Source organism: Parambassis ranga, chromosome 4, assembly GCF_900634625.1.
Source record: "Parambassis ranga chromosome 4, fParRan2.1, whole genome shotgun sequence".
NCBI classification, from domain to species: domain Eukaryota; kingdom Metazoa; phylum Chordata; class Actinopteri; family Ambassidae; genus Parambassis; species Parambassis ranga.
In genome coordinates, this window is record NC_041025.1 from 20,403,063 (window position 1) to 20,427,689 (window position 24,627).

Below are 24,627 nucleotides of genomic sequence, written 5' to 3' on the forward strand. Positions count from 1 at the left end.
CATAATGAAGCTACACTGAAAAAACGACTCTTAGTATTCACCGATAACAAAACAACACAACAAATGTACAAATGTATAATTTCACTTTCCAGAGGTCAAACTTTCCAAACGTTTCCCTGCAGCTCCACTGGCCGTCACATCACATACAGTCAGTACGATAACATTAAACTAGAAAGACATGAATATGAATGATTATTTTCTCTGCTGTGACCTTGATGTTGAGAATTAAGTGGTGGAGGCAGAGTGACAGTTTGAGCTGAGGCGCATCGTTCTGTTGACACCCCACTGGTGAGTCATAATTCGCCGCTGGATATTTTAAATTACAGACTACAGTAATTCTCATCGGGGGAATGATTGCCTTGCTTATTTCTGTCCTCCTAAGTATTAAGAATTCACAGCAAAGCCACCCAGTAAACTCCAAAGCTGACTTAAAAGTTGTGGACTTGTTTTTGTAAAGTCCCAAAAAAAATGATAAGATGAATGTTGATGAGAGTATTATAGAAATTTAAGTGATTATTGCTTTGACGTTGCATCAAACAAGCTTCTCTTGGCTGAAAACACACACACACACTCTCTCTCTCTCCCTCTCTCTCTCTCACGTATAGTCCTGCGTTTGACTTCCACCCCTTTCGCAATATCTGCAGGAATGGGGGTGTTTTTGTATAAAGACAGAACAGGAGACAGCATTTATTATAACTCGCAGGAGCCCCGGGGCCTCGCCGCCTCATATTTCATCTTAATGTATCTTCACTCACAGCCGCCCATTTTTTCCCCCGTCTCCAGGAAAACTTCAGAGAAGAAGAGAAACAACAATGGCAAAGCAGGTGACTCAGTGTTCGCAGTCAGTCTCACCTTGGCCTTATCTGGGGGCTTCCATATCTCAACAGATTAAACTGCCTAAATTAGGCCGGGTGCAGCCAGACGTTCCCCTGGGAGCAGCGGAGGAGCGATGGGCCCCTGCTGGAACGGAGAGTGTGGCGACGGGCCTTGCTGGGCAGGCCATTATGTGCCCTGCCAGGCCGGATGGGTGGGCCCCACTGTGCTGCTCTGCATCTACGGTTTCTGCTCCATGATAAGGCCCATAGAGCCCTTCATGACAGAGTTTCTCACGGGAACCTGCAAGAATCTCACCGCCGAGCAGGTGAGGTGCTGAGCTGTGAAATGAAATATGTTGCTGCTGCTGCTGCTGCTGCAGTGAGGGAAGCCTGTGCTGTGAGTTGTTCTATTTTACAGTGTAAATACAAAGACACAAAGATGGTGTTTGATGTTATCTGCTCAGTTTAATAATTTAACCTTTGGTCTCAAACCTGTAGGCAGTGCTAGGGTTGCCTGGTAAAATGTCTAAAATCACAAACTTTGCATCATGCCAGGCTTCAAGCTTCATGTGCTTGTGACCAAATCAGCATCATGTGAGGCAGTTATTGTAGTTATGTGCATGCATTTGATAAAGGAGAGCCAAAAAGGGCCTTTTAATGTGCACATTTTTTCACAAAGATGGCAAACATCTCTACTAAATGCTACCTGCTAGCTTTCAAAGAACCTCAGCAGGTTGTTGTGCTTTCCACTTCTGCATTATGATGTCTGGTTGATGATTAGAGGACAAGGCAACAGGGTTGCTAAGTTTGTTTTTAATATTTTTCCCTGCAAAAGCGATTGTGTAGTGTCACGACCCTGAGCTGTTCTAGGGACAAAAGGGAAGTAACTACTCTTCCAACTTGCTTACCATTCACAAAGCATCATTTCTTGACTGGCAGCAAAACAACCAATCACATCAGCTTATATTTTAGCATGGGTTATGTCCAATAAGAAACAAGAAGTTGTCTGTAATCTGAAATGTGGTTGTGTTTTGACTGTCAGGGCCACCGTAGCAAACACTGCACAGGGTGAAAGAAAATTGCAGAACACCGGTTGATCAGTAACAAAAATTCATCCAGCCAGAGTTGAATGAGCAGGACAGCCAAGACTTCAGGGAGGACCAAAGGCCAAAATAACAAACAAAACATCCCTATTCTAACAAAATAACAGAACACACTGACCTGCTGCTGAGTCGCCAAAAAGAAACCTTACAAACGTGTAAACTCCCTAGCCAGCAAGACAAACAGGAGAAAACTGTTTAAACAGAAGTGGGAAAGCCTCCCCTACAGGTTCCTCCGGCTTCTGGCTGGTTAAGCAGTAAGTACCATATACACAAAAAGAAACATGGCAAACAGACACCAAGTCAAAGTGGCCACGATGGCTGCCTCTTCATCCCTTAAGTACATCCCAGGGGGCAGGGGGGTGGGCAGCAACCCCAGGAAGGGTCCAATCTGTGCAAGAAGCCTTACAGGGGACCAGCACAGACCACATTCAAAAGGTTAAAACCATGGGATGTAACAACACTCCACTTATTATATGGGACCTTTGTTCTTTTGTGTTGATTTTGCTGTGTACAGTTTCAGCAATGGGCCAGAGGACAGTCACATTTATTCATAAAACATCCACTAAGTTTAGAGTAAAACAGTATTACTGACAGATACCCTTTGATCCCAATGGGCTAATGTGTAAAAGGCTGTTAGACTTAAGCGCAGTAATCCCCTGTTGTATGAATCATTCAGGATTTCATCTTAGAGGAAGGATACATATTGTAATATTCATTACTTCTTTCCATTATTAACCAACATGCTATTTTCTCTCCTAATACCTGAAAGATTCATGAACACGTGGAGCAAAGTGATGGGAGCATAGCTAAGATCTGAAGACTGGTCATGGAGACAGAGTAAATTCAATGCTGTATAAAGTTTGACACAGGCTGCATCAAGCCTCACTGGCCCCACTAAAGAAGGAAACAGAGTCCTTCACACTTCTCCAATGTCAATCACTCTGTGACGCACACAGGCAGAATGAGGTCTGGACTGTTCGCAAAAAGGTGTACTCATCTGATAGGCAGCCATGTGTGAGTCCACTTTTTGCATGACGATAGATCCACAGAGGTGAATTTAGACTTATATGACGTTTATGTGTGTGTGTGTGGTTTAATCTTGCAGAAAACAGCACCAGTTAGCATGAGGCACTCTGTAAACTCTCACATACAGTACAGACCGCCTGGTGTTTAAGCGTTTATATGAAGCAACAGCACAGGAAGTAGATGTTCAGCTTGTATCATATTCATGCACGAACAGCGATCGGATGATCGGTTGAATTTCTGACATGTTATTTTTGTCGCCCCTCGGGAGAGTATCGCACAGTTTAAGCAGAGAGACAGCCTGAAGTCTGTGTTTTCTTCTCCCACTGTGCATGCGTTTGCCGAACACGCTCAACGTCCCTGCGCCTACACTGAATTGGACAGAATTGATGGAGGCTATATTTGATGAGCTGAAGCAGCAACAGCACATGAGCACAGACTCTGACTGACTTTGACTTTTTCTTTGAAACAGCAACAGTTCCGGGTTATACATGTTTAATTTCTGGTTCAATGTGATCACCTGAGCACCTGAAGTCACAGCCGACCATCGCACCGTACAATATGAGCATGTAAATCGCGAGCTTTGACTTGACATCGCATATGATTTATTCGTACTGTGTGAGTTGGTGTTAAACACAAACATCCCAAAAATCGCAGTGTATGCATACCATGTATGTACCATTAAATTAAAATGCAGCAAGTTAAAGCTCATCTGTGACAGTTATTTTCTAAAAACATCCTGTGTCTGCCCTGTTTCCAGGTGAACAGGCAGGTGTACCCTGTGTGGACCTACTCCACCCTGGTTCTCCTCGTCCCGGTCCTCCTGGTCACAGACTTCCTACGATACAAGCCCATCATTATCATCCAGGGTCTGACCTACGTCTGTGCCTTCCTCCTGGTCCTGGTCAGCTCCAGGGTCCACTGGGTTCAGCTGGCCTTCTTCAGCTACAGCATCGCCATGGCAGCAGACGTGGCCTATTTTTCCTACATTTACAGCGTGGTGCACCCCCGCTACTATCAGAGGGTGACCAGTTACGTCAGGGCTGCCGTACTGCTGGGCTACACTGTGGGCGCCTCCCTGGCTCAGCTGTTGGTGTCTTTGGCTGGAGTGTCCTTGTACTGCTTGGCGTTTTTGACCCTTATCTCTGTCTCCATTGCACTAATCACCTCCCTTTTTCTGCCCATGCCCAAGTCCAGCTTACTTAATGATTCATATTCTGCACAGCACTCAGACGTGGACGCTAACAGCTCAGAAAACAAAGGTGTCGTCCTTTCGGTAAAGAACATGGCGGCTGCCAGGTATGTTGGAAGGACGTTCACTCGGCTCATGCTGGACTTTAGGAAATGTTATTCTTCTCCGGCTGTGCTCTTTTTCTGCATATGGGCGGCCACTGGGAGGTGTGGCTTCTACCAGGTTTCAGGCTACGTGCAGCTCCTCTGGGTAAACAGGCAGCCCAGTAACTTCACAGCTTACAATGGAGGAGTGGATGCTGTCAGCACACTGTCAGGTATCATGGGTTTCCAATGATTTATTTCCTCCTCACCTATTTTCAGTTTTTTTTTCAAGATATTTGTTTCTTATTTTCATGAATCCTTCCATCCCTCCCACAGCATCATACTGCCACCACCGTGTTTGACTGGGAACCCTGTTCTTTGGGTTACACAAGCCTCTCATATCTTTCTCCAAACAAAGGCAACTTGTCTGCGCTTAAGAAACATAACATGTGAACATCTGGGGGCCCTTTGTGGTATTGATATTTTTGGGTTCACAGAGACATTATATGGGTTGCGAACAAAAGTCGTGTGTAAAAAACAAAATGAAAGAACGAACGAACGAACGAACAAACAAACAAAATGATATAAGCTGCACAATGCATGAACTCACCCTGTCCTACCCTGAACGGGGTACGACACCTAGTGGTTTGGAGGACAGCAAAAATGCCAGATTGAGCCAGATTAATTTAGATTAAGCACGGACATGTGTGTGCAATAGCCGGATTTTTAAAATAGGTCTGAACATGCTGCTTAATCCTAGGCTAGCTGGATTGACTTTCCCCAGTCTGAACAGGGGTTTTATGTATATCTCTACAGGGGGTCTGCTGCTGATTAAATCAAAATGGAAGATGCAGTGAAGTAACTAGTGGTGTACCATTTATAATAATAATACTTATCCAATCCAGCACCTCACTAAACTCTGTAATGGGCCATTCTTTACTGACTGTAACTGTAGATTTTAGCTAGCTAGCTGTAGCTCTTTAACAGTTACACATCTGTAAAGCCACAGAGGTCAATGTAAGGCAACCCCACAGTCACATATAATGTAAATCCACAGTCAGTCCTGCTGCAGTGGTTTATGTAATCTGTTGTGTTTGCTCAACAACAACACAGTAACTTTGTAAAACTGCACTGCCTGGAGATAAGCGCCGTCCTATGGGCAAACAAAAGGAACAAATGTTCCTCCCTTTAATGCACAATAATGTAATGCAACCATTTCAAACAGAGCTGGTTCAGGTTCCTATAAAAACACATTTTCATTATGGGCATTGTACTCATTCCCCTAAAAAAAAATATATAATTGAATCAACAGACAGAAAGAAAACACATCCCTCTTTACTATCAGTATTTCACAAACCCCCCAAAGCACAGCAGACAATAGGAGCAGCATTAATTAGACTATATAATTGCCTACTCTCATCCCCATATGGGTACAGCAGCTGCTGCCATCCAGCCACTGTACTTTTATTGATTATAGTACTGATACATTTCTGTATTCCCCAGAAACCAAAGGAGGGAATTACTCTGTGTAAACCACATCCAGCTGTATGCCTTTCACGCCCAACATGCAGTCAAGCTGTAGGGCCCATGTCAGATATTTCCCCAAAGATTCCTGTTGTATTTTTTCCCCCTCTCTTCATTCCACACTTCGAAAACATCCCTGAGGAAAAAACCTGCTGGAAACCGATAGGGGGAAATATGAATATGGATTACCAATGTGATAAAATATGGAGGAAAAGCACAACATAATTTACTTTTCATATTCAGCATATTAATAACTGCATACCCTGGAGTTTGAAAACAACATTAGTTTTTTGTGGATAAAACTAAATGTGTGTGCAGAGCTTTGTGTAGTATAATTGTCAAGGAGAGGTCCATCTATCTGAGGGAGTGATTAAAAGTCATTTACACATCAAACACCCGTTTCAAGTCAGAAATGCTAGTCGGTCGCAAATGACCAAGGTTTCCCATTTAATTCGGCTTGAAAACCTGCCTGGTGAGTGCTCTGTTTAGATTTGGGCCGTGAAACTCGTGCCAATTAAAATGTTACTCTACCTACGTACACGGTGTGCTGTTATCTAATCTGTATGAGAAGCCAAACACAGCACGAGGTCACCGTCACTCCCCGTCTGTGCCGCAAAATAATGAGGAGGGTTGATCACACACAGCAGTGATCGGGGTTAACAAACTGGAGACAGGGGTTCATTAAATGAAAGAGAATTATAAATATAGTGTGATGCAGTGTGCCAAAAGGTACCACACAGTGCACTACCAGCCGACTACGTCAAGTTGTGTGTCGTAGTAAACAAACCAGTGTGCAGCAGCGTCCTGACCTAAGAAATGAAGCCCATACAGAAGAAGTGTCAAACATCGCAGTTCACCACCGTGACCTCTGGGGGCATCTTAGACCCTGTTCACACTGGGGAAATCAATCTGGCTAGAGTCTGAACACATCCGGATAGACCTCGATCCACCTCTCGGAGTGAATGTGGCTCAGGTCTGAACGCAAATGCAGCTAGTGGATCCAGCTAGCGACGTGATACTTCGTGATACAAAAGTCGTATGTAAACAACCGCTGAACTACGACAGCATTGCCCCGAGTTTATTTTTGACAGGGCTACAAAGGAATAAACTGGTTTTCAAAACTGAAAAGAAAACGAAAGAATGAGCGACACGGGACAAAAAAAACACACAACGCATGCGCACATCCGGTCCTACCGCAACCTGAACTGACTCTGTATATTACGATGCGCCACCTAGTGGTTTAGAGGACAACAAACAAGCCGGCTTAAGCTGGATTGAGTGCAGATACGCATGTGTGATAGCCAGGTTTGAAAATATGTCTGAACGTATCCAGGTTAAAGGCTATCCAGATTTAATTCTACTCTAGCTGGACTGACTTTCTCCAGTGTGAATGGGGCCTTATGGACTCAAAATAGCTCTTTATATTCAAATTTAGGGTGCAATTTAATTTAATTTAATTTAGTTTTGGTATTTTCTTCCCCTATGTGTCCCTTCCAGGCCTCCATAATGCCATTATATGTATACTTGTGTGTTCTAACTGTGGTCTCCTGCTTCCCTGGTCTTTCTAAGCTCCCACGTGTTTTAAATTATTGATCACATACAGACGACCAATTAAACTCAGACCTGTAAGTCAGTTTGGTATTTAACATAAAGTTGTGCTGTGCTTTATCGATTCCTCCTTATGAAGCTGTACCATACAGCTAACACTCGCTGACCCCGCTAAGACTCCGATTGATGCTGCTGTGGAAATGGGCCTGATTATTTAGTCTCGCTATATGACCTCAGCCTACAAACCGGAGCCTGGGGGATTGATTAAGTACATCTTAGATACACATCTCAGCCCGGGGCTGCTGTTTATGTTGGACTATTAGCACTGAGTGACCGAGAAGAATGAAAGCAAATAAACAGCCTCTGTTTTTGTATAGCGGATAAAGAACTGGGAGCGAATGGATCGGTGTCTCTGGAGAGTCTGGGCCTTTCTGTGTTCACACCGATTGTGACCTGAGTTTGGTTCATTATTTCAATTTCGGCAATTAGCAGCAGAAAGATGACATGAGAGCAGGAAAGGGAAAGGACAGACACACTCAGAATGTCAGATATCCTAAAATAATCAATACTTTAAAGACTCACACACACATTCATATCTGCTTCACATGCCTGGCTGTGGGTCAGGAGTGCACTGCACCACCTTGTGGCTTAAATGAGGAACCTCATTTAGTCAAATCAGAAGATGTTAAAAGCATCATAAATGGTTTCTCTATTTTTTATTGACTATAAACAAACAAAGACACCCAGGAAGTGGATCTGTGTTATAATCTCTGTGCCCTGCTCTTTCTTTAGGAGCTGCAGCCACGGTTGCTGTGGGCTACATGTCTGTGGAGTGGTCTGTGTGGGGGGAACTGGTCCTCGGAGGCTTCACGTTTCTGATCGCGGCGGTCGTGTTTCTGATGGATCTAACTGACAACATCTGGATCAGCTACGCCTGCTTCTTCCTCTTCAAAACGGTGTACATGCAGCTGGCCACCATCTGCAGGTGAGGCTGCCTCACAGATGTTGCTGACCTTAAACCTCAGAGATAGGCATGTAGCCATTAAACATGGAAAATCTGCAACAACCGGAGCGCCAGCCTTTGACCTTATTAATAATAATGGGGGGGGGGGGGGGGTCGCTGAGCTGCTTCCAGGTCATTTCACTTCCTCACTGTGTTAATATAGCCTTCATCCATTTTACAGTGTAAAATGTGTGTTTATCCCAGTTTTCAGATCGCCAAGTCTCTGAACAGGAAGCGCTACGCTTTAGTGTTTGGTGTAAACAGTTTCGTGGGCACCGTACTCCAGAGCGTCCTCACCGCCGTCGTCATCAACACCAAGTCTCTGCAGCTTCCCATCTCCACCCAGGTGCACGCAATAAACACACAGTTATGTTCAGTATTAGTTAGTTGTTTTGTAATTCTATGTTTTTTTTGTGTACACAAAAACAAAAAGTTCATCATGATCCTATTATGTAGCAAAGTTAAAGTCATGACTATGACTTTATCAGTCTCTCACATTCTCTGGTATACAGAGGTGTTTATGACTGCAAGCTGCCCAGGTGCTGTGGCTGCAAAACAAGCCCAAATCACCCGTCCAGACACACTGAACATGCTCAGTGAGGCCTGTAGGCTCTGAGATGAGGCTCCTCAATGCTTCACTCCCTTCCCCCTCAATGTAAAACACTGAACTCCAGATAGTTTAGAAATGGTTTTAAAAGTCTCCCCAGATTGATGTGCAGCTTCTTTTACACCATTATTTATGTCTTTCCCTCTCTCACACACACACCTGAATGCTCAAGATAGGCAGCACCTGCTGCAGCTCATCTACACAAATCCTATGAAAGCAGTAAGGGATGACTTAGTATTAAAAAATGTCAGTAAAACATACAAAGATCTGCGAGGTGATTGGAAAACAAACACTGACAGTGTATTAATAAAAGGCTTCAGATCACAGCCATGCTTGAAGGGCATTCAGTGAGCACACACACACAGAGAGACAGATGAATGAATTCATGTAAATCATCCTCTGTGTGCTCCCATCTCTTTCTAGTTTCTCATCTACGCCTCATACTTCGCTGCCATTTCCCTGCTGTTCACAGTCAGAGGTGTGTACACTGTGCTCCGTGTGAAGCGAGCCGCTGCAGGCAGCCAGGCAGAGAGAGCCGCCGAGCCGCCGGAGGCATCGCAGCTCTGAGGAGTCTGCGTGACACGAGGAAAGGATTCTGGATTTTTTCTTTTAATAACTGTCATCACAACACTATCTATTATTTTTATTATTATTATTATTATTATTAGTGGCACAAAGGGAACTAGAGCAACATAACTCATTTGGTCGGATCAGATCCATCAAACAGGACTGTGGGTAATTCATTTTTTAATCAGCAGGGTGTGAATAATGAATCCTGCAGACATGCTGGGATTTAAAGGGTGGGAGTGCAGTACATAAAAGTGGCCACAAGAGGGCAGCATATGCATAGTAAAAATCAGGTAGTGGTTTAAATAGAGCACAACAATGTTAGGATGTATAAAGTAATGAAAGGATCTTATATCAGCTGTCACAGATTCATTTAGCTGCAAATTGTTTGATTTTATGTTGTAAAATCACTAATTATAAATACTGGTCTATACTAATTATTAATGATCCTTCATCAAATGACCTTTCCACAACATTTAAATATTTTATGGGCCAAAATTGTCCCGTTTTACATGTCACCACAAACAACAGATTTCACATGTATATATGCACCAGATATAATGGCCACCAAAACTCCTTCAAACATATCTGGTGAGACAAAGACAAAAGACTTTATGTTCAGGACTCATGCACATGGGTGGCACAGTGGTACAGTGGTTGGCACTGCCTACTGACAGTCTGACTGGCACCTTCTTTTTAACCAGAGGGATTGTCTGGCAGCAGTTATTTTCATGGGATGTCTCTGGCAGCCCAGAGAACTGTCTGTGTAACATTTGGCGCACTGCTGAAGTTTCATGTCAGCACCACCCACGCTCTAGCGCCACCAACTGCTCAAAGTTGGAGGTGCATTAATGTCTGTATTGTTTCACCCATTGAAATCGTTGGATCAAGCCTCATGCTGCTACCTACTTAGATTTTCTGCCATTTTGGATTTTTTTGAAAGTGAAACTACATAGTACATAGTTTGTCCTATTCTCACAAAATTTGGTACACGTCATCTTCAGACTAAGCCTCACACAAGTTATCACTTTTTGTCTTTGGACTTTGAAGCATTCGCCCGCAACAGCCAATCAAATTAGATGGCAAAGTCGTCAAACAGGAAATGAGCTCATATCTCTGCAGTGCTTTGACACATTGTATCTAAACTTGGTCCCATGACTTCTGACCCCTTCACTGTGGCCTCATCGAGGTCTCAAACCCAGGACCTCTCGCACCAAAGACAACTGTCGTACCCCTGCACTACAAGACACAGAGCCACCCCGCACAGAAGGCTTTAACTTTGACAGCCGTAATAAATCTTTATCCAAGTCCTGATCAGGAGGTAACGTCCGATTCCGATCAAGTCTGAAATCACGTAATCGGGCCCGATTTCCGATCACGTGATCGGATCGGGACATCCCTAGTTTGGATCAAGTATGATCCCACTACTTCCTGGCATCTTCTGATACTAGCTGGAGTGAGATGGCTCAGCCCTCACCTGGCAACAAGAAATTCTATTCTCTGATTTGGCCGATAGGTCGATAATTCCAGCACAGGAGGCTGCCTTTGACTCGTCTATAGGAATTTCTGTGCGGTGAAGTTAATCATTTCCCAGCATGTTTGACTGACTGCGACTGAGGTCAGGTCCGATCTGTTCCCCTTACACACTTGCAGATTTGTGTCTTCACCTCCTCACAGAATTTGGTGCCGACTACACAACGACTGTCCCCAACTAGTGCAGGCTTAGCCCAACAGGGAATCATGGGTAAAATCAGGTGAACAATCATGTAGTGTGTCTCCAGCTTTAGTCTGGTCTCTGTAGACTCTGGCTAGATTTCCAGGAGGCAGTACCAATGAACACAGAATAAACCGGCCAGGCTATGTCCATACCGAGTCATTTCTAGATTGAAGTCAAAACATGGACCGAAGCTCAGCCACGTGGATTCTGTCCTCACAAAAAAAGATACATAGCTGATGTAAAATGTTCAGATATCTGATATTTCCAGCCTTCTGAAAGGACCAGCATTTGTCCATATCTCTAGAGTGCATGAGAAGTGTTTGGGAGTGGGACTCATAAATCATACCATTTCTTGGATGGTGACAACTGACCAAAAGCAGCATGATTCTCAGTCAGTGATGAAAAAACAGGAGTGACAAGAGGGACAAACTCTTGAGGCAACGTATTGTTGCTAGGTCAAGTCCAAAGGAGAAGAATTTGACTCAGCCATCCTCTTTTGTGGAACAGTGATTTGATTAAGGCCTGGCTGTGACTGTTAGCAGGCAGGCTCTAAATCAGTATGTTGCATGATGCTAAGTTAATAATAGCTCCTTTCTGATCTATAAACACCATACAGAATGATGTGACCTGTATGTACGCTCACGTCTGACCTATAATTCTTAATTATCACAGTTAAGGATCCACTTTGGATAACAGGAGCAGCTATTATTTGGGATGAGTCGGCATATTCTGTGTGTCACACACACTAATTGCTCTCATCGTGGCGATGACATGTCCAATGGTTTCTCAAAGCAAAAGCTAGAAAATTCATAACTAATTATCATTATTGAGGCTGATTAGGCCTGATTCATGCAGTCAGTAAATGTAAATGCTGACCACAGGGGTCTCAGACTGTCGGGACTGGGGACCACTTCCGGCCTGCTGACCCCATCCATCCGGCTGATATGATCTAGGTCCATTTAGTTCCATCCATCCATCTTCAATTAACCCACTTCGTCCTGCAGTGCAGGGTCACGGGGGGCTGGAGCCTATCCCAGCTAGCTTTGGGTGAGAGGCGGGGTACACCCTGGACAGGCCACCAGTCCATTACAGAGCAACACAGACAGACAACCATTCAAACTCACACCTACAGGCAATTAAGGCCCCGTTCACACTGGAGAAAGTCAATCCAGCTAAAATAGGATTGTATCCAGATAGCCTTTAAACTGGATACGTTCAGACCTATTTCCAAATAAGGCTATCACACGCGTGTCTGCGCTTATTCCGGCTTAATCCAGCTTTTTTGTTGTCCTCCAAACTGCTAGGTGGTGCATTGTAATATACAGAGTCCGTTCGGGCCACGGTAGGGCCGCATATGCGCATGCGTTGTGTGAACGGGGCCTAAGTATGGCTTTGCGGTGAGTGTGATGTTTTCCTTTGTGTGAGTTTCAAGTGTCTCATTTGTGTGTTCTTCCTTTTTGCACTCGCTGTTTCATCCCCCCTGTGCACACCTGAGCAGATGGTACGTCCCACATGCAGCCCTGCAGCCAGCCCTGCAGCTTGCTGTGTGTTTACCTCCACCCTTCCCTCACCTCTGTGCTGCCTTCAGCCAGTTCTGTGATTCTTTGTGATCGTTTCCGTGTCTGATACAGGGCTGTATTTTTAGGCCCTTCACTGTTTATACAGTACATAAATAGCATCATGCTTCCCACTCCCTGCTCTCATGTCCGTTTCTCTACAGATGACACATTAGCTTCACCTCAGCCCAGACTCTGACTCAGACTGTTTATATGAAGAAAAGTTTCCCTTATTTACAATAATAATGTTATTGAGAAATGTATTGGAAAAACCTTTATAGCTGTGCTTTGGGGTTGTAGGAGTCCACAAACCATCATTGATCAACACATTATCATCTGTCCATTTCTCTCTATTATATGGGAAAAATTCATTCATTTAACATCAGTGATATGACTTCACATCACAACACCCTTACTGTGTCTAAGAATTCTGTGCCTGTATGGCCCTGAAGAACAATCATTGTTCAATTGGGGATTCTTCAGCCTGGTAATCTGGGCCTCCTGTACGTACACAGAGTCCCATTGATGTCAGTCATCATGGTTGATACGACATGACTTTGCCTGGCATCAGCTTCAAAGTTGCCTCGCTTTAACCCTTTCAATGAAAATGACCCGGATGACCGAGAATCTTCATCAACATCTTAGCAGCAGCTGTTACCCAGTCTGTGAGTGTTAGAAAAATACACAAGAGATAATAGCTAGATAACTAGCTAGATAGCTAGTAACTGTACAGTGTATTACTGCTGCCTGCCGGGATCTGAACAACACATCGCCCTGACACATAAAGATCAAAATCGCTCGATAGTCACCTACCAATAAACACTTGGGTTCTAACGCCTTGCATAATTCTTGGTTAAGATCAGCCATCAACAACAAAAACAGGCTTTTATGAGGTTATACCAATCTTGAGGCAAAAAAACGAAATCCCACCTTCAGTTACCATGGCAACAAGTCCCATCCTCAACAACACATAGGACATGTCGGTGGCACACACACACACGCAGTAGGTGTTTCCCAGGCCTGGAAATATCGAACTCTTATTATGTGATCAGGTTTAGGAGTGATGAGGATGGACAGGATCAGGACCATTGACAGTAAAAACTATGGACAGAGCTTCTGTGACGTCACACGTTTGTTTCCCCAGGCTTTGTTTTGAGGCTCGGTGGCAGGCTCCAGGACACTCTGACCACCGCCATGTTGGCAGCATCACAGTCCGCCAAAAATCCAAATACGGACAAAGAGGGGGAGCAAGAGCGGAGTTGAGGAGGTTGGGCGATTGCAGAAACAGGAAACTCAGTCTGTGATACAGAAACCGGCTGTCAATCAAAGCAGCAACACCCATAATAAGCGTAATTTTAAGTCCAAATATAATTAAAACAAGTGAGTTTTAAAAACATTCACCACCCGTACAATAGACACTAGAAGAGAACTTTCATTTGAGACCAGAATGGTTTTTTGTACCAGGCTGTAAACATGTTCATTTCTGCTGTGAAGTTGGCCATTTTAACATGGGGGTCTATGGGAAATTACTCGCTTCGGTAGCTTAGTTTTGACACTTCCGCATGGGCTTCAAGTCTGAACCCCGAAGGTTGCCGCTTGATCAGGAAGGAGCACATCAGAGAGAAAAAGTCAGAGCAGCCAGATCGAGCTGTTCTGCACATGTGCAGAGGAGAGATAAGTGGGTTTACACTGATTGAAAGATGTTGAAAATGGAGCTGCCAAGAGGTCAAGAGGAGGAGTGGATGCAGGTAGGTGGAAATGGATGGTTTTCCTGTGGTGACCTCGACCAAACGTATAAGACGGTTACGAAAACAAAGAACAACAAAATATGATGTGTACTTTAAAAATGATTTTCTTTGTTATCCTTACAGCACATTTATCATCAACAAAAAGAAATCGATTTCATTTATTAAATTGATTCCGTCTGCTCAGTGAGAACAGACAACAGAACAGAAGTCTTTAATGAAGTCTGCATCCCAGAACGGGCTTTTTATGTTTTATTTTTCTTTATCTATTTTTCACCAATGTTCTTTGAGTAAGGTTAGTATGCTTTGTTTTCTCTATAATAACACACCAGTCCTTTCTATCTCTGCTGTTTCTGACCTTCATCTCCTATTATTACACCTTGCATGATGAGGATGGTCATTACAGCTTACACAACTGCTCAAATCAGACCAGGGATTGAATCATAATACCCAGAATACACCTGTACAATCTAAAATTATTGTCCCTAAATATACCCACCCTGTCAGTCATCACTGTTCCCTCTATCTGCTCCATTGTCTGGTTACATACTCCTGTGTTCATCCTGCCACAGCTCTACAAAACTGGACTAATCCCTTAACTAATAACACTCTATACATTATGATCATTATGACTGATTTTAGGACTTCCTGGTTAAATTTGCATGGCATAGTTAACATGTATGAGTTCTTCAGCAGCTCTGATAAAACATTTTGAAACAGCACGTGAGGATAATTGAGGGCGTGTTAGGGCACGTTCCAGCCCATACCAGGAAATGTCTCTTTGACAGAAATTCCCAGGATGACCGGAGCTGACTATCAACACGCCGCCAGCTATCATAAATACACCGCACTAGGTGTCACACGGGGACACCGCTGACTCAGGTTCTTTCCACCTGCTTCCATCCAGGGTCATATACAGACACTTGGTGTCATTGTGTTCACTTTGAGGTCACACAGTGCCGCGCTGATGAGGTTTCAATTAACGTGACACAGCAGTCAGAAATGAGGCTTCTCTACTTGGACCCAACTGTGAAACTGAATGTAATTAAAAGTGGGTCTAACCTGCAGGTGTAGATATCAGTGGTTGGAGGACCGCCGACCTCACACCTCCTTCACTCTGCTCCCTGATCAGAAGGTGGGAGGGCAGCACGACCTTCTAATCAGAAGGGTTTACCCTTACAGACACATGTAGAGGTTTATTTGAAATGCAAAAGGAGCATGACCGTTGGTAGGCTAGTTAGCATTGTTAAATGTCCTAAATGAATACTACCATCTACCATCCGCCACCATAAATACAGCACATCTGGGGGCATAGGTGGATGTCGCTGATTCTTTCCAAGCGGCTTTATAAAGGATCATAAACACACTTGATGTCATTGTGTTTGCTTGAAGTTTACAAAACCAACAAACAGAAAGTAGCCCAGCGTCACACATACACTCCAAACTGTTTTCACTATCAATGTTGTAATGTAGCCACTGTACCACGCTCTGTTAATTTCATTCCAACTAAAGTGACGCAGCAGTCAGAAATGTGGTTAAACAAGTGGGCCTACAACAGTGGACTGTCGATGTCACACCTCCTTCAATTCATTCACTGATCACCTTCATTGATTAGGTGGGTGGGAGGTCAGCAGCAGGCTATGCCTGGTAACCAAACACCAACTTAGATGTGTATGTCTGGTAACTGAACTGAAGTGTTTATCATTCAAGCCTGTATAACCTGCTGGCCATGTGCATACTGCTAGTAAACACTCTAACATATATATATATATATATATATATATATATATATATATATATATATATATATATTCTTCATCATTGGTAGCTAAGGGCTAGCTAGTTAGCATTCATATTCATCCATATAAATGAGAAATGTTGGCACATCCTTGTGATTCATGCGTCTCTAAAATTAAAGATGGCACTGAGAGACTGAAGCATGGGTGAAGATGTATACAAACAGATGGGACGCTCCATAACCACCTACACAGAGCATGAGCGTAGGCGTCATCACAGGTGAAGGAGAGAGTCAGACTGTGCCAAATCCTGCCAGATTGCTGATTAGCTTGGACTGAGAACTGAAATGGATCATAGCAGAAGCACCAGCAAGGTCGCAAGTCTGGGTCGTTCTTTGTCATCAGCTAATAACCCCCTCATTGTTGTGGGAGGTTACGGTGAGAAGCAGAAGAGCAATGTGTCAAAGTGATGCATGGATCTGAGTATGATCCAGGTCAGAGTGTTTAATAATGGGGTCAGAAGACTGGAGGAGGCCTTCCCCCATAACATCAGGCCTTCAGTGTATTAATCATCAACATGTTATAACTCATATCACACAGACACTGTTCAGTTATTTACCTAAAGGTTAACAGAACCCCGATCATTACATCCTGTGGTGCTAACGTTTCTGTTTCACTTGAAAATGACGTCAGTTCAGTGTAACAGGTAGATATGTTACAATAAATTATAAGCAAGCTTCAGTAATAACATCATAAATAAAAAGGAAGTGCAACTGTGTGGTTAATGTTTACTCATGGCATGTAAAGGGAAAGCCAGTCAATGAACTGTAAACAGAAACAAGGAAGTTGACTCAATATTCCTCGAAAACAAAGTGAAGAAAGTGAAGACCTGCAGGAGCAACTAATGAAAGAAATTAATAATAGTGCCATGCGTGATTTCAAACCATGACGATGGTAGTAACCTTGGAAACGGTGGTCCCAGCTCTTTTCAGGTCATTGACCAGCTCCTCCCGTGTAGTTCTGGGCTGTTTCTCACCTTTCTTAGGATCAATGAGACCCCACAAGGTGAGATCTTGTATGGAGCCCCAGTCTGAGGGAGATTGACAATCATGTTTAGCTTCTTCCATTTTCTGATGATTGCTCCAACAGTGGACCTTTTTTCACCAAGCTGCTTGGCAATTTCCCCGTAGCCCTTTCCAGCGTTGTGGAGGTGTACAATTTTGTCTCTGGTGTCTTTGGACAGCTCTTTGGTCTTGGCCATGTTAGTAGTTGGAGTCTTACTGATTGTATGGGGTGGACAGGTGTCTTTATGCAGCTAACGACCTCTAACAGGTGCATCTGATTTAGGATGATAAATGGAGTGGAGGTGGACTTTTCAAAGGAGGACTAACAGGTCTTTGAGGGTCACAATTCTAGCTGATAGACAGGTGTTCAAATACATATTTGCAGCTGTATCATACAAATAAATAGTTACAAAATCATACATTGTGATTTCTGGAGTTTTCTTTTTAGATTCTCTCACAGTGGACATGCACTACAATGAAAACTTCAGACCCCTCCATGATTTCTAAGTGGGAGAACTTGCAAAATAGCAGGGTGTTCAAATGCTTATTTTCCTCACTGTAGGTCACTAATTCCAGACAAGCAAATATGTGAGAGCCCTGTTGGTGTAGAGTAGTAGCTACTTAGTGGTTAGACTTCATGAACCAATAGACATGCTGGTATTAAGGTAACATACTAGCTAGTTAGCACTTTAGTTACTGTGCGTACTTTAACAGAATACTAGCTTTTTAACACTGACGTTGTATGCACAATTCTTAACAAGATGATGAACAAGCCAATAAATAGGAAACTGGATATTAACTGTTAGCATGTAAGCCAACGCGCTAGGGAACTAGCTACTAATTACTTAGCACTGGAGCCTAATTTATATGCAGCTTCACTTGAATTCTGACTTGCTTACCTGCATGCTAGGTAATATAACCTGCCAACATTCAAGCCAACACGCTAGGTGACAGAATTCTAGTCAGCACACAGTAGAACTTTGATGATACAAAAGTGTGTGTCACAAATATTACAGTGAACCAGGTCTCACAACAGGAAAACACAGTTCCAAGCTTTGCAGCTAATTGCCAAAGAAAGTTGGCGTTATTGCATTTTTGTGTGGGAAGTTGACTACAGTGGGAAAACAAAATGACAAAAATTAAGGTGTGGGTGAGGAGAAAGTGAGGAAGAGATTTTTGTGAGGAAGAAATAGCAGCTATAGCTCGGAGTTAATGAATCATAGCAGTTTAACTCCTGTGGACATCGAAGTGGAGATAAAGGACTTTAACAAAGTGCGTAAACAGCCACAGCATTACCATATGAAGGTCAATAACCCCTTCCTTCCTTCTTTGCTACTTCTGCTCTTGTCTCATAAATCCTTCCTCTCTCAGAGGCAGGATGTGATGGGAGGAGCGGAGCAGGAAGGTGTGGAGCAGCGGTGCATTTGTATTAACAGCTGATGGTGTGATAGTGAGCGGATGACGGTGTTTTTTGTTTGACCTCACAACAGCCAGCACCTTCCTCTGACAGAACAGACAGACGGCCACACCCAGCTGTGAGTCAGAGGATGGGAACGCTCACGTTCACATGAACACTCATCAGTTCCTTGAAGTGCACCTCGCTGAATCAGCAACTTTTTCTCCGGAAGGATAACAGGTGCACCTTCTGGTCTGCAAGTTACAGGCCGAACGCATGCCTTTTTTTTTTTTTACTGGTAAAATATTCTCAGCTTAATAAATATTCAGATTTGATGTGTTCCGTTCACACATTCTCTGCTTAACGGGTCATTTATAGACATTTTAATGTATTCATTCCACACATGAATCCTTAGCGAGGATACTCCCGCCCGCATGTTGAGCTGTAACAGCAGAAAAATACAAATGAGAGCACTAAGAACACATTCTTTAGCTCGTTCAGTTTAAGGGTTCTGACAGTGGTAGGAAAGCTATAGAGTTATATAGAGTATATATACACGTTTATCATAAAACACACACGCTGGCATCATGTAAGGAGTTTTATCTGATGATATTATGAAACTGATGAAGAATCCACTTTTTGTTTTAAAATGTAAATGTCTTGTGAGTTGCAATTAAAGATATATATATATATATACATACAAGTTGCATCTAGGTATGTTAACCCTGATAACCTGTCCAGGCTATGCCCCGCCTCTCTCTAGTAGATAGCTGGGATGGCTCCCTGTGACTCCCTGTACAGGACAAGCCATCCATCCATCCATCTATGCATCCATCCATCTATCCATCAGTCCATCTATCCATCCATCGATCCGCCCACCCATCTATCCATCCATTCATCCATCGCTCCATCTATCCATCCATCTATCTATCCATTAATCAATCCATCCATCCATCCATCCATCCATCCATCCATCTATCCATTAATCCATCCATCCATCCATCCACCCATCTAACTAAATAAAAGAAGAGCTTTGATTAATACTACAGCATGTAATTCAACTAAAGAAACTGTGTATGGTTGTATAAGGAAATCCTGACATCCGAGTGTGTAAATTGAGGGACAGTGCATGTCAGGTAACGTGGAAGACAAAATAACACAGTGAAGGAAGGACATGAAAAACGTCTGTTTCCGGCAGAGGATATCCGATGAGTCATCCACAGAGACAGAGAGCGACAAAGCCGACTGGGGGAACCTGCGACGTCATGAAGGTCACACATCTCCGGTCAGCCGTGTGGGCGAACATTTCTCACCACTCTCCCTTTGTGGCTCGCCTCGAATTACGCAGAGCTGGATTTTGTGATTGTGATGTGTTGTAATTGCTGGATGACATTAGCACAGAGTGTGTGTGCAGAGCTGAATCAGTCATAATGACCTGGTGCAACGAGAACAGGAGACTTCATCAAGGATGGATGTTTTCTTCTAGCAATGTGTTTCTCAGACAGAGGACAGGATTTCAATGGTTAAAATCAGACAATCTCCATCTTAAGCTGACACCCCCCACCCACCCCCCCCCCTGGTCACGTGTAAAATGTTTTTAATGCAGCATCCCAGAAGAATCATTGTGTTAATTACTCAAGCTGCTAAATCATTTTAACTGTGCACACTGAGGAGGAGAGAGACAGACAGACAGGAGGAGGCTTAGAACATGTGTGAGTAGGCAGCGTGTGTGTGTGTGTGTGTGTGATTTTTATATAACACTTGGTTGTCTATTCAGCGGCAGGAATTATCTGTCCTCTGCCAGGCCGCCTCCTCCACACTTCTCAAATCACATCTTCCTCTTCAGATCGCAGCGAGATAAACGCTCCTCTCTCCCTGCTATATTCAGTCAGCTCTGGTCATTGTTATATATATATACATATTCCATCTTCCATATGGTCGGTGTATCAGGTTCAAACTAAAGAAGGAGCTTTGTGTTGTGTTCGTGTGCATGCAGAAAAATATTACACCAGATAACAGAGTGAGTTGCTGTACTATTATTATTATTATGTCTCTGACAGCTGAGCCCCTCTACCTTATGATGCTAATTTCCACATGCACGCTGTGTTATGTAACATGTCTGCACTGATGCACACACTGTAGAGGGGACTTAAAGTCTTCATGCAGATCAGGAGCAGCTCAGCATTGTTTTTTTTGCAGGATTTGATGTGATTCTTTTGGATATATACAAAGTAAACAACAACACGTGCTTCATGTTCCATCACGTTAGTATGAGTCCATACAAATGTTATACATCAGTCCATCATTGCTTCATGATTATGTCTGTATAATTCAGATATGGCTGCCAAAGTTTCACAAATGTCTTGTATTTCTTTCTAAGGCCGTGTGTGATGTGAGAGGTACACCTCACAGCTGGTTATCTCCAAACACCATTCAGTGAAGAGTAAAGCAGAGTCAGACTTCCTGTTATAGTGATGCACTTTCTGTCTGCAGATAACGCTGTCCGTCAGGACAAGGGACAGTTCAAAAACAAAGACCTCTAAAGCAGGAATCAGACAGTTCAGGTTTATACCTGTGAACTTTCTCTGGAGATAAATATAGCTGGTGAATCACAGTGGACGAGCCTGTAACCTGCATCAATGACACACATGGCACAACTGTGACCAGAGCTGGTCTCCATTTGTTGTGTTCAAGTCTGACCCCCATTTCTTTCTGGACCCAGCTCAGCATCTAAGATGTCTGCTGTCTTGTTGTACCTGTCCACAAGATCTGCCTGTATGTGAGAGGACTGTATATAATGATGGACAACGTGTCTCCTCATCAGCTCAATCAAACTTTGAGCCAACAATAACTTATTAAATACAAATGAGTTGAACACAGATCATAAAAACCAGCTAGCAAGCCATGAAGCTGCTGTCCTAACATCCATCTTTATATACTGTCTATGAATGTGTTGCTGTTACATGACATGAAGAAAGCTTAAATGCATAGACATGGTATCTAACATGTACCTGAAGTAGCACCTTTATTATATCATTTACTATACCTTTAATTATTGTCACTCTATATGCTAATAATACCTCGTGGTAAACTGTAATGTAGTAAGTTTTAGGAAATCAGTGATCAGGGACTGAATTGAAGGTTAAGGGGCAGCAGTGGCTCAGTGGTAGAGCAGGGTTGTCCAATGGTTGGTGGTTCGATCCCAACTCCTCCCTCCCTAGTCATTGTTGTGTGTGTGTCCTTTGGCAAGGCACTTTGCCTCCAGTGTGCTCACTGGTGTGGTGCGCCTTGCTGGACACTGCTTGGCAGCAGCCTTAAAACAATTTCCCTCTGGGATTATTAAAGTATCTAAAAAAAAAATTAATTGTTAACACTTTATAATAATGGTACATGATTAAGCAATGCATGAATGAATATCATGAACTCCTATTTATCACAATAGTTAGGGGATGATTCATAATTGATATGCCAAATCACTCAGCTACAGGAACATTAGTAAAACGGTGTTAATGTGTGAGGCAGGTATGAATTCACATGAAGTGACCACTTCAGTATAAGCTCATGGTTGTCAGTAGTTATCACTGACATATGATCTGTTACAGCATGAATCAATGACATAAACTTCCTGGATGAGGATCAGAGACAGACCTCACACAGACCTCCACATTATGTTCCCACAACATCATTGAACGGCACTTCTGCACTGCACAGATGTGCTCAGGGTTGTCCTTGGAGATTTCCCTTAGCAAACAAAGCCCCCCCAACCCATTCTCTCTCTCTCTCTCTCTCTCTTTGCTTCCACCCCCTCTGCCTCCATCCATCTCGGCTGCTGCTTCTCTGCACTCTCTCTCTCTCTCTCTCTCCCCCCGCCACGATTTCACACCAATGAGCATGCCGCGTGTAGCTCCCACTCGCTGGCATCAAACACACCAGATATCTTCAGTCCTGAGCTGCACAATTTCATACAAATACACTCCACCGTTGGCCACACGGAAGCGGCCGCACTGGGGACAGATTAAAACAGAAGAGTCCCAGCTGCTCCCTCACACACACACTGGACTCAAGGTAAAGGATCCATATTCATTTATTGGATGAGGGGATGTTATGTAACTCTGCTGTGGACACTGAGCTCCAGGCATTATGCAGGTCTTTGTTAATGCCTCAGATTATACTTATTATGATGTGCAGCTCTTAATAGAGGATTGCTGTTAAATCAGAGGGAAAAAGTGTTGATGGAGTGATGTGACGTCTCCGCGGCTAATATTGGAAACACTACTGAAGCTACACCCACTCCTGTTACCTGCTGATCAGCTGGTGTTATGGGTGTTGGTGCACAGTGCATGTCCCAGTGTCTAACCTTAGTGATTATTCACGCATGCTTTCAGAACCATTTCCTGTGAGCTCTACTGAAAATCACTTCGCACCCCCCCCCCCCCTTCCTTTCCCTGCCTTGACGCTGACGGCTCCTGAGGGCAGTAAATGCCACTCAGCAAAGCTATCAGATGTGGAGTGGTGCTTTGAAGCCCAAACACCTCCAACAACTGAGGTGCATCCACACACCTCCATAACTCTGTGATGTGTCTGTGTTCTCTCCCTCCTTCTCCTTGTACATCATTGACAGTGCTTAGATGTTCACTTGGCACATAGCAAGACACACTTGTGTCTTGTAGTGTGCGGTTTGAACGCACTTTACATTTCTTAAACAACATTTCTTCTGATAAGTTATGTTTCTGATCCAGGACTCGGATCCCCTGCACCTTGTCCATGTGTGTCCCTGTTCCTGTTAGAGGGGGTCTCAAACTCCCACTGGGTGGGCCACAGTGTTTACAAACTACAAGTGTATATATACAAACATAGATATAACATAGATAACATTTTTGTTGTGCTTCAGCATCAGTCTCTACTTCTAAATACACATGTTTCCAACAGCTAGTGCAAATGAAGCTATGTGTCTTTATCATCCACTTCCCTCTGTTGTTTGCAGCTGCATCAGTGTGGCTAATTTAAATCTGTATGAAATTATATTAGGTAAGGGGGGGGGGGGGGGGGCATAACAATATGAGCACATACTGGTGACACCAGGATTGGGATTGGGCCTTGGACTGCACTGACATGTATGTAAGTTATTCACTGCACTATGAATACCTGGATGATGTAGTCATAACAGTGACTTACTCTAAATGGTCGCTGCTTTGGCTTCAGTTGGTGGTGGAATCTGAAGGAAGTGTAGAAAAGACATGAGGGGCCCCGAAAGGGCCAATAAACTTAAAACTACAGCAGTGGCAATGGCAGTAGGAGACTTCCCTAATGGGGCCCTGCCCAACATAGAAAGCCAAAGAAAGATTTAGATTTTTGTTGGTGTCAGATTATGTAAATATTCATGAACACTGGTTTATGAGGCCCGCTGTGATTTTTTTTTTTATCCATAGCCCCCAGGGGCTCTAGAGGTGCACCTGCTTGCGAAACGTTATTACCACAAATTAGCAGTTAGCATCCTTAACAGTTTATTCACCAGGCTGGAGACATGTTTATTTCAGCTGTGAAGATTGACATTCATATGGAGGTTTTGGAAAATTGACTTTAAAGCCAGCCCCTAGAGGCTACAGGGGGAACTGAAGTTTTTGCCCATTCCAACAGTTATTTGCTAATGCACAATTTTGTTGATGATTTTTTTAATGCTTTCCCAGATGCATACAGATGATAATGTTTAGCAATACAATAATGGTCATCTGTGCATGTCAGTCATCATGTTTTGTTTGGTAGAGAGTAGATTAAACTGTGCCAGCCTGGAAGATTATGCAGAACAGAATGACCATTTATTTGACATTTAATATAGTGAGTAGTTCTGGAGATCTGTACTGTGCTTCAAACAAATGAGCAAGTGGTGGCCTGCTGGGGTTAAAGCCAGTGTGTGCTTGTTACACTAATATGACAACACAGATTTAAAT

At 43.4% G+C, this 24,627-nt stretch overlaps 1 protein-coding gene across 1 annotated transcript; it reads left to right on the forward strand.

Annotated features, from left to right (window-relative positions):
- Positions 1 to 690: 690 nt before the first annotated feature.
- On the forward strand, positions 691 to 12,259 carry LOC114434536 (thiamine transporter 1-like). The gene is made up of 5 exons (XM_028403853.1): positions 691 to 1,141; positions 3,702 to 4,449; positions 8,081 to 8,273; positions 8,496 to 8,637; positions 9,322 to 12,259. The coding sequence occupies exons 1-5, from the start codon at positions 950 to 952 to the stop codon at positions 9,463 to 9,465; spliced, it is 1,419 nt and encodes a 472-aa protein (XP_028259654.1). The 5' UTR covers positions 691 to 949; the 3' UTR covers positions 9,466 to 12,259.
- The last annotated feature ends 12,368 nt before the right edge of the window (positions 12,260 to 24,627 follow it).

What these genes read in the sequence shown, in the direction of transcription:
- LOC114434536 (XM_028403853.1), top strand. Translation starts at nt 950, where the DNA reads ATGGGCCCCTGCTGGAACGGAGAGTGTGGCGACGGGCCTTGCTGGGCA. An exon ending in AGAATCTCACCGCCGAGCAG is followed by an intron (nt 1,142 to 3,701) that starts GTGAGGTGCTGA and finishes CCCTGTTTCCAG; the next exon opens with GTGAACAGGCAGGTGTACCC. An exon ending in AGCTTCCCATCTCCACCCAG is followed by an intron (nt 8,638 to 9,321) that starts GTGCACGCAATA and finishes ATCTCTTTCTAG; the next exon opens with TTTCTCATCTACGCCTCATA.